This window comes from Grampus griseus (genome assembly GCF_964374135.1).
Source record: "Grampus griseus genome assembly, chromosome: 13".
NCBI classification, from domain to species: domain Eukaryota; kingdom Metazoa; phylum Chordata; class Mammalia; order Artiodactyla; family Delphinidae; genus Grampus; species Grampus griseus.
This window is the reverse complement of record NC_139007.1, coordinates 56,112,462-56,128,956: the sequence shown is the minus strand read 5'-3', so window position 1 is coordinate 56,128,956 and position 16,495 is coordinate 56,112,462. Positions and strand designations below refer to the sequence as shown.

At 35.9% G+C, this 16,495-nt stretch overlaps 1 protein-coding gene across 1 annotated transcript in view; it reads right to left on the bottom strand.

The window, feature by feature from the left end:
- Window positions 1-16,495, bottom strand: part of LAMA2 (laminin subunit alpha 2) — a 606,716-nt gene that overhangs the window by 145,269 nt on the left and 444,952 nt on the right. The window contains exons 31-32 of the mRNA XM_082668794.1: window positions 14,013-14,099; window positions 9,994-10,187 (exon numbers count right to left, since the gene is read on the bottom strand). Of these exons, the coding sequence (XP_082524920.1) occupies window positions 9,994-10,187; window positions 14,013-14,099 (281 nt within the window). The remainder of the gene's footprint in view (window positions 1-9,993; window positions 10,188-14,012; window positions 14,100-16,495) is intronic.

Below are 16,495 nucleotides of genomic sequence, written 5' to 3'. Positions count from 1 at the left end.
TTAACACCCCACTTTCACCAATGGACAGCTCATCCAAAATGAAAATAAATAAGGAAACACAAGCTTTAAATGATACATTAAACAAGACAGACTTAATTGATAATTATAGGACATTCCATCCAAACACAACAGAATACACATTTTTTTCAAGTGCTCAAAGAACATTCTCCAGGATAGATCATATCTTGGGTCACAAATCAAGCCTTGGTAAATTTAAGAAAATTGAAATTGTATCAAGTATCTTTTCCAACCACAATGCTATGAGACTAGATATAAATTACAGGAAAAAAAATGTAAAAGATATTAACACATGGAGGGTAAACAATACACTACTGAATAACTATGAGATCACTTAAGAAATCAAAGAGGAAATCAAAAAATACCTAGGAACAAATGACAATGGAGACACGACGACCCAAAAACTATGGGATGCAGCAAAAGCAGTTCTAAGAGGGAAGTTTATAGCAATACAATCCTACCTTAAGCAACAGGAAATATCTCGAATAAACCACCTAACCGTGCACCTAAAGCAATTAGAGAAAGAAGAACAAAAAAACCCCAAAATTAGCAGAAGGAAAGAAATCATAAAGATCAGATCAGAAATAAATGAAAAAGAAATGAAGGAAATGATAGCAAAGATCAATAAAACTAAAAGCTGGTTCTTTGAGAAGATAAACAAAATTGATAAACCATTATCCAGACTCATCAAGAAAAAAAGGGAGAAGACTCAAATCAATAGAATTAGAAATGAAAAAGGAGAAGTAAAAACTGACACTGCAGAAATACAACCGATCATGAGAGATTACTACAAGCAACTCTATCTCAATAAAATGGACAACCTGGAAGAAATGGACAAATTCTCAGAAATGCACAACCTGCCAAGACTGAATCAGGAAGAAATAGAAAATATGAACAAACCAATCACAAGCACTGAAACTGAAACTGCGATTAAAAATCTTCCAACAAACAAAACCCCAAGACCAGACGGCTTCACAGGCGAACTCTGTCAAACATTTAGAGAAGAGCTAACACCTATCCTTCTCAAACTCTTCCAAAATATAGCAGAGGGAGGAACACTCCCAAAATCATTCTACGAGGCCACCATCACCCTGATACCAAAACCAGACAAGGATGTCACAAAAAAGAAAACTACAGGCCAGTATCACTGATGAACACAGATACAAAACTCCTCAACAAAATACTAGCAAACAGAATCCAACAACACATTAAAAGGATCATACACCATGATCAAGTGGGGTTTATTTCAGGAATGCAAGGATTCTTCCATATAAGCAAATCAATCAATGTGATACACCATATTAACAAACTGAAGGAGAAAAACCATATGATCATCTCAACAGATGCAGAGAAAGCTTTCGACAAAATTCAACACCCATTTATGATAAAAACCCTGCAGAAAGTAGGCATAGAGGGAACTTTCCTCAACATAATAAAGGCCATATATGACAAACCCACAGCCAACATCATCCTCAATAATGAAAAATTGAAAGCATTTCCACTAAGATCAGGAGCAAGACAAGATTGGCCACTCTCACCACTCTTATTCAACATAGTTTTGGAAGTTTTAGCCACAGCAATCAGAGAAGAAAAGGAAATAAAAGGAATCTGAATCAGAAAAGAAGAAGTAAAGCTGTCACTGTTCGCAGATGCTACCAGAAAACTACTAGAGCTAGTTAATGAACTTGGTAAAGTAGCAGGATACATAATTAACGCACAGAAATCTCTGGCATTCCTACACACTAATGATGAAAAATCTGAAAGTGAAATTAAGAAAACACTCCCATTTGCCACTGCAACAAAAAGAATAAAATATCTAGGAATAAACCTACCTAAGGACACAAAAGACCTGAATGCAGAAAATTATAAGACACTGATGAAAGAAATTAAAGATGATACAAATAGATGGAGAGATATACCATGTTCTTGGATTGGAAGAATAAACACTGTGAAAATGACTCTAATACCCAAAGCAACCTACAGATTCAATGCAATCCCTATCAAACTATCACTGGCATTTTTCACAGAACTAGAACGAAAAATTTCACAATTTGTATGGAAACACAAAAGACCCCGAATAGCCAAAGCAATCTTGAGAACGAAAAACGGAGCTGGAGGAATCAGGCTCCCTGACTTTAGACTACACTACAAAGCTACAGTAATCAGGACAGTATGGTCCTGGCACAAAAACAGAAAGATAGATCAATGGAACAGGATAGAAAGCCCAGAGATAAATCCATGCACATATGGTCACCTTATCTTTGATAAAGGAGGCAGGAATGTACAGTGGAGAAAGGAGAGCCTCTTCAATAAGTGGTGCTGGGAGAACTGGACAGGTACATGTAAGAGTATGAGATTAGAACACTCCCTAACCCCACACACAAAAATAAACTCAAAATGGATTAAAGACCTAAATGTAAGGCCAGAAATTATCAAACTCTTAGAGGAAAACATAGGCAGAACACTCTATGACATATATCACAGCAAGATCCTTTCTGACCCACCTCCTAGAGAAATGGAAATAAAAACAAAAATAAACAAATGGGACCTAATGAAACTTCAAAGCTTTTGCACAGCAAAGGAAACCATAAACACGACCAAAGACAGATTGGAGAAAACAGTTGCAAATGAAGCAACTGACAAAGGATTATCTCCAAAACATAGAAGCAAATTATGCAGCTCAATAACAAAATACAAACAACCCAATCCAAAAATGGGCAGAAGACCTAAATAGACATTTCTCCAAAGAAGATATACAGATTGCCAACAAACACATGAAAGAATGCTCAACATCATTAATCATTAGAGAAATGCAAATCAAAACTACAATGAGATATCATCTCACACCAGTCAGAATGGCCATCATCAAGAAATCTACAAACAATAAATGCTGGCGAGGGTGTGGAGAAAAGGGAACACTCTTGCACTGCTGGTGGGAATGTGAATTGGTACAGCCACTATGGAGAACAGTATGGAGGTTCCTTAAAAAACTACAAATAGAACTACCATATGACCCAGCAATCCCACTACTGGGCATATACCCTGAGAAAACCATAATTCAAAAAGAGTCATGTACCAAAATGTTCATTGCAGCTCTATTTACAATAGTCAGGAGACGGAAGCAACCTAAGTGTCCATCATCGGATGAATGGATAAAGAAGATGTGGCACATATATACAATGGAATATTACTCAGTCATAAAAAGAAACGAAATTGAGTTATTTGTAGTGAGGTGGATGGACCTAGAGCCTGTCATACAGAGTGAAGTAAGTCAGAAAGAGAAAGACAAATACCGTATGCTAACACATATATATGAAATCTAAGAACAAAAATGTCATGAAGAACGTAGGCGTAAGACAGGAATAAAGACACAGACCTACTAGAGAATGGACTTGAGGACATGGGGAGGGGGAAGGGTAAGCTGGGACAAAGTGAGAGAGTGGCATGGACATATATACACTACCAAGTGTAAAGTGGATAGCTAGTGGGAAGCAGCCACATAGCACAGGGAGATCAGCTAGGTGCTCTGTGACCGCCTGGAGGGGTGGGATAAGGAGGGTGGGAGGGAGGGAGACGCAAGAGGGAAGAAATATGGGAACATATGTATATGTATACCTGATTCACTTTGTTATAAAGCAACAAGTAACACACCATTGTAAAGCAATTATACTCCAATAAAGATGTAATAAAAAAAATTATGAATTTAGTCTTAATCATATCTATGAGTAAAAATTTTACTGTTATACTTTGCCTCTTATTTTTCTAGTCAGTTCTTAACTTCAATTTGGAAAGGAAATATACTTGTCTAAATAGATTTGGCTCAATAAAATTACGCTCATGTTCAGAATTTCGAATTTAAAGAATAAAAGTGTTAAAATATTAAAATTAAATGAGCATTAAAATAATCTTCCTTATTACTGGTGAAACTGAGGGTAATCACAAGTTAGAGTCATTAAACTATTACTTTCTGAATCAATAATAAACTGTAACCTGCCTAAATTAAAAACAAAAACTGAGGAGCTACATAAAGCATCATGCTTTTGAAAAAACTGATCAAATAATAACCATGGTGATAAGAACAGCTAAAATTTATTGAACATGTATTATGCTTAGACACCACCTAATGTACATAGGACTTTATTTCCACTTTACAGATAATAAAATGAGGTTTAGAAAAGTTAGTTAATCGAATGTCACACAACTTTTATGTGGCCAGCCAGAATTCAAAGCGTCTATACCCCTTCACTATAGCATGCTTCCTTGCATTAGGAGATGGTCTGTTTCAAGGACACCACCGAACAGAAGATGATTAGACTACCTCATTTATAAGACTTCCAACTTTAAGGTGATGTGATCTATTTTTCTTCAAGGTTAATAAACTCCCTGGATTCTGCAGAGTGCAAATTGCAATCAAGTAGAGTTTACTCTCAAAATAAAGCCTGACTGAAAAGAAAAGAAATAGTGATCAGCCTCTTCTACACACAGTTCAACAGCACAAGTCCTTAATCTATTAATGGAACGGCTTTCTCAATGTGATATACAAACCACTGAGACTGATGGCCAATAAGAAAATTACCTGGAATCAGAGTGATAGTTGCTGTTCTACAGCATTGCTAGCCTTGACCAAGGCCGAGAAAGTTGCCAACAAGAAACTCAAAGCACCTTTCACTAACAAAATAGATGTGAAAAAGGTGTGAGGAGGGTGAACAGAAGTTACTTTTATAGCTATCCTGATGCCTGGATTTGAACAACATACCCCAGTTTAGAGTTGTAGAAAACTATAATAGCCATACTGGGCTTTGAATAGGAACTAGTACCTGGGGATTAAATGCGGACAGAGAGAGGATGGTGTTTAAAGGTTAGGATGGCGCTTCCCTGGTGGCGCAGTGGTTGAGAGTCTGCCTGCCGATGCAGCGGACACGGGTTCGTGCCCCGGTCCGGGAAGATCCCACATGCCGTGGAGCGGCTGGGCCCGTGAGCCATGGCCGCTGAGCCTGCGCATCCGGAGCCTGTGCTCCGCAATGGGAGAGGCCACAACAGTGAGAGGCCCGCGTACCGCAAAAACAAAACAACCAAAAAAAAGAGGTTAGGATGGAGTGTGATCACATGTCCAACAGAGCCTCACTCATTAAATAGCAAATGGAGGTCAACTGATGTTTTTTATCATCTTTTATTATAGAAAGTCCCATTTTCTTTACAGCAATCAACCACATTCCACTATTTTGTTCCTGCTCTCATATATAGGGGACAATAACTGCCATTAGTAATTATTTTTGATTATAAGAGTACTGCAGGGTTCTAGTGATAATACATAAGGGCCTCTGCATTACTGTGATAGATCTTTGTTGGCAACTGGCTATTGAAAACAATAATCTATATAAAACAGATAACTAACAAGGACCTACTGTATAGCACAGGGAACTATACTCAATATTTTGTAATAACCTATAAGGGAAAAAAATCTGAAAAAAAATATACATATATAAAATGGAATCACTGTGCTGTATACCTGAAACTAACAAGACTCTGTAAATCAACTAGGGTTCAATAAAATTAAAAAAAATAAAAACAACAATCTAGACTGTGTCTCTGCAGGTCAGTATGAAGTCAGGGTAAAACTTCAAACCTTGGGTTTTATCAAGTGTCTAGAAAGTGCACATTTTACAGAGTTAGTGCACTACCACATTTAGTTAGGCTTACCTTAGGTTACAGGTAAAAAAACCACAGTTTATGATTGCTTTTGCAACATTAGCAAGAAAAGCATCTTCTAAAATGTTATATTTTAGATAAATTGTGACTATAAATAATAAAGCTGATATATACCTAATATTTCATATGCTTTGAATAAAAATAGAAAGCATCAATATGATATTTATAAAATGATATTTCAGGCTCTCTTTACAGAATGACATCCTGCCAACAGCTACTAATTTTAAATTCTGTTCTTTAGGAGAATAATATATTTTACTACGCCACTCATAATCTATTTTAAACATTGTACAAATTGTTCAGTGTTAACTACTAGTCTGTAGAAAATAGGACATGAAAAAATCCAAGTTTTGTGCTTCCCAATACAAAACTTTACTATTAAATAAATAATGCTTTTCTTGCCGAGTCTCAGATTTCAGAAAGGCAGGTGGTTGTTCTCACTTCATAAAATGACTTGTAAATTATGAATGAGGGTTGAAAGAAGAAGTTGGATTTGTATTAACCTAACTTAGTAAGAAGTCCTGATTTGGGAAATCCAATAAAATAGCTACTCAGAACTCATCAACATCTGTAAAGAAAGAATGCATTGCAGAGCTCTCTCCAATTATCCCCACAAGAAAAAAATGAAAAGGCTTTGGAGGAAATCTGAGCACCCAGTTAGTGTGTCTTCTCATCTGCACAGAGGACAGGACTCCACTTGACCATCTCTGATGAATAAGAATCTATCATAACTACCATAACGTTTTTTTGGTTTTTTTGGCCGCACCATGTGGCTCATGGGATCTCAGTTCCCCAACCAGGGATCGAACCTGGGCCACAGCAGTGAAAGCTCTGAATCCTAACCACTAGACCACCAGGGAACTCCTGATAACTACCATAATGTTTTAAAACTTAGAGGAAAGAGTCTTAATGGTTAGCAGAGGGGAAAAAAAAATGTATGTACCTACTGACATTATACACATTAAATTTTTTTCATTTTTTAAGCCCATTTTATCTTTCTTCTTCATAGAGGTAAGATGGGCTCTAAGCCCAGAAGAAGTAAATGAATTAAGAACTGAAATAATTAATGTTGAATATATTGGGAAAACCATGTTTTCTTTTTGTGCCTTGCATTAACAGTCAGCATAGGGGTTAAGAAAGTAAGATTTTCAAGACAGATCTAGGTTCAAATCACAACTCTTTTGAAAAGTCAGGGTGAACCTTGGAAAGGTGACTTAAATCACCTAAATTCAGTTTTATTTATTTATTTATTTAAAATGTAAAAATTTTTGTTGGGGTATAGTTGATTTCAGTTTTTTTTTTGTTTGTTTTTTTTAAAATCACACTGTGGACATAATAATGTATGGGGACGTGGCAAGAATGAAAAGAACAGCATATAAAGCACTTAACATCATTTCTGACAAATGGAAGGCTCTCAACACGGGTGAACCTTTAAAGAATTACTACTGTGATGAATCCTGTGTGGCGGAAGGGGCTGTAGGGGATGCCTGGGATTGAAAGCAGATACGTTGGTCAGGTGTGCCCAGGCACTGAGTTGGTTTGGCGGGGTTGAGAACGTTGGTGGTTTGAATTTGGCTAACTATGAGAGACTCTTGTATCTAAATATTTCCTACTAAAGGCACAGACTATTCGTGTAAATTCTTCATGATAGTAATGGAATGCCCATGTATAAAAAGCCTGTGTCCTGCAAGAAACTCACTATTTTGGATCCAATAAAACCCTAGCTTGCTCTCTGGCAATTGTCCGTGGCAGCTATTAGTTTCTTTTAGAAATGTAGGTGGTCAAGAAAAGTTCTTTCATGCTTTCTGCATTTTCTCTGTGTCCTCTACAGCACAATTTAAAATTATTTGTTAAATAAATTAAGAGCATAAACTAACTATACATGGAGACTCCTTCCACCAATATGCAGCTCACCTGAGATACTGCAATGATCATGCCAATGTCATTTATCCTACATTTTTGGGGGGGTATACATATCCATGATGTAGGCCAAATTAAACTGTGTTTTCTAGAGAATGAACCAAAGAGAGAAGAATTAACTGTACAATACATGCTCCAGGCTCCAAAGAAGCTTTTCTCAGAAGACATTTCTCTGACTATATAAATATTCTCTTGCCAGAACCAGGCTACTTTCATCCACTCCCACTCACGGGCATTATAAAATTCTACTATAGGCACACGTGACAAAACAGGCCCTGCAGATCAAATGTGCTGGGTCAATCCATTCTTTGGTTTCTTGCTCTAAGTTAGTTTAAGGATATAGAAAGATAGAAGGAAAAGAAGAAGTAAAACTGTCACTGTTTGCAGATGACATGATGCTATATATAGAAAACCCTAAAGGCACTGCCCCAAAACTATTTGAACTCATCATTGAATTCAGTAAAGTGGTAGGACACAAAATTAATATACAGAAATCTATCGTATTTTTATATACTAACAACAAACTATTAGAAAGAGAAATTAAGAAAACAATCCCACTTACAATTGCATCAAAAAGAATAAAATACCTAGGTATAAATCTAACTAAGGAGGTAAAAGATCTATACTTGTAAAACTGTAAGACACTGGTTAAAGAAATTGAAGACAACACAAACAAATGGAAGGATATACCGTGCTTATGGATTGGAAGAGTATTGTTTAAATGACCATACTACCTAAAGCAATCTACAGATTTGATCTAATCTCTATCAGAATACAATGGCATTTTCCACAGAACTAGAACAAATGATTCTAAAATTTGTATGGAAAAACAAAATACATGAAAGAGCCAAAACAATCTTGAGAAAGAAGAGCAGAGCTGGAGGAATCAGGCTCCCTGACTTCAGACCCTACTGCAAAGCTACAGTTATCAAAACGGTATGGTACTGGCACAAAAATACACATATAGATTAATGCAACAAGGTAGAAAGCAAAGAAACCAACAAACTCATAGAAAAAGAGATCAGATTTTTCTGATCTCACCTCTAGAAAATTAATTACTTTAAAGTTCAAGGTCCGTTAGATTAGCATTTAGGTTAGGAATATCTATATATTACTTAGTTAAATATTTCCATATTAATAATTTAGTTTCAATAATATTAAAACTAGTTGGAGTACATTGGAAGTCCATTTCAATTATCATTAAAATATGCCATTTTACTTGAGAAGAGTGAATATGTATACACCAATAACTGAATACGATAACGTAAATGTATATTACATATTACACTTCATCTCTCCCCTCCCATCAACCTTGACACTTACTTTTATTTTAAATGCAATACACTTTCATCAAAGATTGTTGAAATACATAGAAAAAAAGTTTAAAAAGTTATATTCCCAAACATACCCAGTCTTTACCTTTTGGCATATCTAAAAAGCCAGCCTTAGCTTTTGAGGTAACTCATCAAACTAGAGCACAAACAAAAATTCTAGTTAAAAGGTTAAGCTTCAGACACACATAAGGTATTAAAACCAGAAATACTGGCCTGTGTAAATACATTAAAATAAATAAATATTGAAATAAAAGACACTTAAATAATTTCCATTTCTATTTGTTAGAAAGAATTAAGACCACTAATGTAAATTCCCTCAAGGAAAAGAATACCATAATATAACTGTCCTCTCTAAATTTATAAATAACTGTTTTAGATTAGAATTTATATAAGATCCAAGAATTCTATTTAACTACTGATATTCGATGTATGTTCAGTATGGCATTACTGAATCCAGAAGCAGTTATTAAAACAAAACAAAACATATGAGTAAAAACACCTGAGTTCATTGTCACTGCTTCCAGGTTCTGTAGGGCAAGAGAAAGTTACGAAGCAGGATGCCCATGGATTTCTGTAAAAACTCGGAAAAGAAAAGTCAGTTGTAATTCAAGCCTTACAGTGTCTGTCCAGCTGATTACAAATTCAGGAGGACTCTAAAAATATTTAATAAACCCAGACCTTTAATCTGTCACAAAGGCAATGTCAACTTTAGGTAAAACTGCAAACTCTGAGATGGGCAAAATAAAATAAAATCTGCCTCCGGGAGCTTTGCTGTAGGTCTTCAATGAACTGACTAAAGCATGCTGAGGATTTTCTCAGCTGTTCTCGGCTCAGGAGGTGGCGACAAAAACAGCAGGCAAACAGAAGAAGGTGGATAGATAGTGTCAGAGAAAATGAAGAGTAACACTAGCTATTGCAGAATAAGAAAAAAAAAAGTCAGTCTTTCCCATTGGAAATGAGATAGAAATGGAACCAAGGCCCCCAGAACTAATAGCTAAGTTAGTATACGTACAAACACACTCCATGCCCTCGCGCGCATGCCAGTGTTTGCAGCCGTCACACTTCTGCCCCGTGGCTCCGGGTCGGCACGTGCAGATCCCTGTGACAGGGTCACAGGGGACAGGCAGTGAGCCATGGGGGTCACACTCACATTCTTGGCAGGAGCCTCCGGGGCTGCTTGGGCTGCCGGTATAGCCAGGGGCACACCTGAATTTAAACAGTGACAAAGCAAAGGAGATTAATAGTAAGTCATGTCTCGAAATTGTTGTTGTGTGTGTGTGTATTGTTTGAATGAAACAAAATTGATATCAGAAGTCAATAGATCAGGGGTTAGCAAACTTTTCCTGTAAAGAACCAGACTGTAAATATTTTAGGCTTTGCAGGTCAAGAGGCAAAATCAAACTCATGCAGTGAAAGAAATTTTCAAACACTGTTGGTTGATGGAATTCAAAACATAATAATAGAATATAAATTGTTTTATAATAATAATCTACTAATGGAAAACCAAACTAATAATGAGAAAAATGGGATTCTTGTTGAGGTATCAAATTTACTTAACTAGGGCTCAAATTTACTTAACTAGGGCTCAAATTTATTGCTCTCTGTCATCAAAGTTTGCCCATAACCGCCATTCCCAGCTTGAGTGCCATACAGGATTAGTCAATGGGCCAAATTTTGTGGTCCATACTCTGCCCACTACTGCTCTAGATAATAAACTTTTTTTTGAAGGTTTCATTTTTAAATTAGAAATGAATAAAATTTTCTATTTACTCCTGGGCTTTCCTAGAAGCATGCATTTTAGAGATCAAAATGACCAAGGAATTCAACCCATTAATTTTACTAATGAGCAAAAAGAAGCAAGTGGCGATAAACTACTACATTTTCTATTTAATTCGACTGGTCTTTCCTTTCTACCACATCTTCCTCAAGATGGATTTTTCATTGTGTATCTCTGGAAGTGGGGTAATGTTATGCCAATAAAATATGTAACACCGACTTGAGAAATTAGAAAGGAAATCCAACTGGATGAAGCCAAATTGCCATCCACTCTCTTCTACCCGTCTGTGCAACCATTCATCTACGTATATACCACTGTCGGTTATGTTACTGGAAGTCTGATAACTTCACAAGATGCTGGCAAAACCATACGCTCTGGTTTACCCAGAATGGTCCCAGTTTGCCTGTTGTCCTGGCTTAAGTATTAAAAACATATTCTGTCTTTCCCTAGAGTATCCTGGATTGGAAAATAAATTATACACATAGCCTAAATATAATCAACGGTAAGAATTTTTGTTCAAGAGGAAAATATGGGAGGAAGCTGAGAGACAGTAGGAAATTGAAGGCAAAAGTTGTAAACACTAGCCAGATAATCCTGGACCATCTTTAGTGGCCTGGGATTGTAGAAACTTGCAGGCTTGTGAAAGTTAGTTCATCCCATGCTGGTTAGAAAAAGCAAAGCAAGAAGAAAATGATCTGTAACGTCAGGTTTTTATAGATTTATGGTTTTAATATTTTATTTCCAATGTGCTATTACAAATGCTCAATAAAAGTATCATTTAAATAAGCCCACTTAAATGGTTTCTTAACATTTTCAGGTGAAAGAATTCAATTCTAAGCAGGTTCAGAATGATTAAATGTTCAAAGAGTTTTAGTTACAAGAGTAACGAAGACAAAGCATGGGTAGGGGTTTCTACAATACAGTGACACTCAAGACATTTAAGCAGTTTTAGACCTGAGCTGATGAGTTTGGGCAGGTCATAAGGTGATTTAAATGATTTAAGAAGCTCTCAGAAGTGAAACAAATTTATTTGGAAGGTTACAATAAAAATTTAAGCAAGACCTTTGGATTAATTTAGCTGAATAAAAGCAATTTTTCAGGGAAATATGACCTGATCATTTATGTGTTAGAGATGATGAATGTGGAGCTGTAACAACATTTGAGAACTGCAAAAACAATTCAAGCCATTCCCATTTGATAGTGTATGACCCTGCTCATCTCTATGCTATATAAACTGTCACCTCTTATTGATTAAACATTTATGGATGTTAAAAAAGTAATTTTTCTATAATCACTCTGCCTTATGACAATAACTGTCATTTCAGTGTACCCTTCCAGTCTTTTCTATATACATGCTTTTATAGATAGTGGAAACTCCAATTTACAAATGTAGCTATAGTATCAAACATTTTTTCATAAATTATGGCAGATAATCCCCTTGGCATCCAGGGATGTTTTAGTCATCATCCTACTGGTGTTTACAAGGGCATGAAATGAATATTAGCCTAAGCATGAACACTAAAGCACGCTGGCTGACATTAAAATATACATATTCAAATGATGTATATATCTCCACAACAAATGGAAATGTTTTTGGATTTTGTACTGCTTTTAGTTATCTAATTGTTACAAATCTCTGTTGGCATGGAAATTGTGAAGGTACTGTTTTTTATATATATATATATATATATATATATATATATATATATATATGCAAGTAGTGGATATTGTGTTTAAAGTTACCACATACAGAATTATTTAGAAATATATTTTGCAAACTTATAGAAACAGAATTGGAATTTATAAAACGTGTTTAATTACTTAGTTACCTATTTATTTCCATTATTAACACAACCATTGCTGGTTATATTAAAAGACGATTCTTAAATTGATGATGATAATATTGGTTTATATTTGCAAAGAGACTCGTAATTTAAGGAAGTGCTCCTAGAAGAATCCAGCAAAGGAGTGGGTGAAGCAGGAAATGGAAAAGAAAGAATCCAGGCAATGGTGTGATTCCAGGTGAGGTCCCAGTCTTAGCCTAAGTCCATGGAAATCTCTGGAGCATAAATAGCATCTCAAGATTTGTTCAGCTTTCGGGCAAAGGAGCTGGACCTTTGTACTCCCACACTAGCGAGTCATTAGATCTGGGCCACTGGAGGAAGGCGTGGGGGGTAAATTCTCAGGCTTTTTTGCCTCTCCTATGGGAGAGGAGACCTCTATGTAGGTACTCAGGCAGGGTATCCTCCATTTACCTGATCTTCATAATGTCAGTGGAAAGTAGGTACAGTATCAGCTATTCTGATGTTATAAAAGAGAAAAATGAGACCCAGCAGTTTGTGGAGCTCAGCTATGTCCAAGGGTCTTTATAGAACTTTATACTGTTATCAATTACACTAAAATTATCATGTGTGTTTAATGTTAATAGTTAATATCAGTTGCTCTCCATTACCTTAGAAAGAATAAAAACCTACTAAAAATAGTGGTGATAAGCTTGAGTATCCAAGATACTGATCTTATAGAAAATATGCATCCAGAAAAATATAAATTACAACCTTCCTAGACAGTCAGTCTGGAATTCTGTTTCTTAACTTACCATTTGTATTACATGTTAGCATTCAATTTAATAACTACATACATGCATTATCAGAATTTGTAAAAAATATGGTGAGAGGAGGCATTTAAATACTATTGTTTGCGTGTTGAAAAGGAGAACCAAATAACACTTTAATGTTTCGTGGTTTTAATTAAGAATTCCTGATACCATTTATATTCTGAATTACGTGTATACTTGCTGATGTAGTGCCAGAGTGCTCAGAACAGTGATGTGCATGCAGTTAGTGCTAGCCAACAACTTCCAGTGAATTAAAATGAGAATTATGTGTGGCCAACTTTTTATTACTGTTAACTACAGATAAGCTTTTGGAAATTATTTATTTGTTCTTGTAAAATGCTCCCTCCCTCTGTCTCTCTCTCCCTCTCTAATCTATGTTGGAGTATATACATATATATATGCTAAAATATAAATTAGATAATTGTGAAATAATTTGGAATCTTAGAAAAAGTCTAAACAGATGGAAGTAAACAACTTTCTTTGGATAAAGTCTAAAGATATAAAAATACTTTTGAAAGCATATAAGCTACTAGAGAATATGAAAATAATGACATAAAAATAATGAATACTTTTCTACTATGATCTTTTATTATATGATCTCTATGCATCATTGCTCTAAATGTATCATGACTGTTCCTACCGTTCGCAGTACTGGCCTTCGTATTCTCGAGGGCAAGCTGTGCAGCGGTAATCATCCAGGCCTTCCGCGACACAAGAAGGGCTGAAACTGAATCAGAAAAGAAAGATTGCAAAAAATCTTTTGACTTATTTATTTTATACATTTAAGCAATTCTATCTATTAACTAGATGATTGGAACTATTTTTTGATGGTTAGAAATGGCATATTTATAATTATAAGTTTCTATTCAAGGGTAGGCTATCACAACTAAGTACTACTAATAATAGTCAGCAAATAAAGATGGTTGTTTTTTGATGAATTAACAATGCATCTCACCGACCATGTTAAAACTTTGAAATTTTAATAATTATGTGACAACCAGGAAAATATTAAACACCCAGAGAAAGTGTACTATTTTTCATGAATCAGAAGAAAAACATGATGAGAATTCCTGCATATTTGTCAGATAGTAGAATAAGTATTATTGAATATCTTTCAGGTTAAAAAAATGGGGACATAAAAGCTATATAATTTTTTTTCTAAAAAGCCCAAATTGCCACTGGCATTTCAATGCATGACGTGTGAATAGATGTTTCACTTAAAATAAAAGAGTGCCTTTTCTAATTTATATACAGATTTCAAGCTACATTTTACTTTAAACACAAAATAATGTGATCTAGTGTGAGGCAAGAAGAATGGAAATCTTTCTGCATGAAAATGAATAAGCTTTTCTGACAATTTTATAATCTCTTCTAGTAAGTAGGTCTCATATAACATGCCCTGTTTTCACTACAACACTGACAGACCACGGCCAGTCAGCCCTTCTCCAGGATTCTTGATCACCTTACACCACAAAAGAAATACTAGACAAGACTTGAAAACTAAACTATGCTAAAACGTAGTTTTGTATTGTTACAAACCTCTCTCAAATACAAGTAGTGCTTCATTCCCACTGGACAAAATGCATGGTACACTGGAAATTTAGGAAGAAAAGACACATATATTCGTTGCAAAATGGTAATGCTGCAAACACCATTTTCCTTTTTGTTGGTCTGCAAAAGCAGTTGATGCTGAAAAAGCAATAAAGTATATAGACCAGAGCTGCAACTCCTATTGGTCAGGTGCCATTAGGACACTATTTCAATTTTCTGTCTAATGCATTAAATCAATAGTACATGAATGAGTAATAAACTCTAACCTTTGCAAAATATGTGAACAAATTGATCAACTACTCACAACATCATTATTCAACAAATTATTTTTTTTGCCTTCACAAAAATAGACCCACAAATACATAATTGACACATTCTTGCAAGCTTCTAGCTCTTTTAACTCAGCTTGATGCTGAGTTCATCTGCGCGCGCACACACACGTGCACACACAAACTCATATACATATATAGGCACTTGGAAACAGATTTTTAGACATTCAAGGGAAATTCTACAGAGCCAACATAATTAAATTATATTCCTTTATAGTAACATATCTGTCTCAATTACTATGCAGGAATGTTATAATTCTCCTTGGATAGTAGATATAAATTTTTTTGAATTATGACATTATGGTGGACTAAACTTTTTCCTTACATCATATATAAGGACTTATGAAAGAGGAAGTAGGAATTACACCTTACTTGAGGTTAGAGTTTATTCTTTATGCTCCCAAATCCCTCATCTCCTCTCAATTTTCATACTGTCTGCAGGACCACTCAGAAATCCGACTGTTTTTCCTCTTGTAGGCCATCTTTTACATTCCGTTAGATTTGTTAATTCCAAGGTTGCTTCAACAGAATTTCTGAGATTTAGAGTCTGCTGCTCTGTGTCATCCCCTGTGGAGTCTACTGCAATGAATTAGCTTCTGGGATCCCACCCCCTTATCCCAGTTCACTGATTGCTCCTTTTCAGTCTCCTTTGCTGGATCTACATCATGTCCTTGACCTCTTAATATGCTTCACAGTTCAGCCTTTAGGTTTCTCCTATCCTGTCCTGTCCTTTCTCCCCTAAATGATCTCATTCAGTATTAAAAGGCTCTAAATACTGCATCTATCCTAACAGATCTAAAACTGAGCTCCTGTCCTCCAAAAAATACCGCTAACCATTCTATCATTTTCCCTGTCTCTGTCAATGGCCATACTTTGCTTACTTTGCTTCCATTTGCTCTGCCATAAACCACAGAGTCACCTTTGTCTCCTTTCTCTCACATTCCATAGGTATTCTATCTGCAAATGCTGCTGGTGTCACCATAATTAATTCATTGCATTATCCTGTTCTAAGCCACCTCTTGCCATTGGCAGATTTTTAGGCTTCAGGACGTTTAGTTACTCACTGGAGTTTCCCTGACTCCAACTCCTGTCACCCTTCCCCTGTCCCCATTCGCTCTGCTCCAGCTGCCCTGGATCCTTGCTGCCTACTAAGCGTGGCCTGTCTCCAGGCCAGTGCACTTATTTTTTCCTCTGGCTGGTCTGCTCTTCCTCCAGGTAGTCAGGTGACTCTCTCCATTACGTC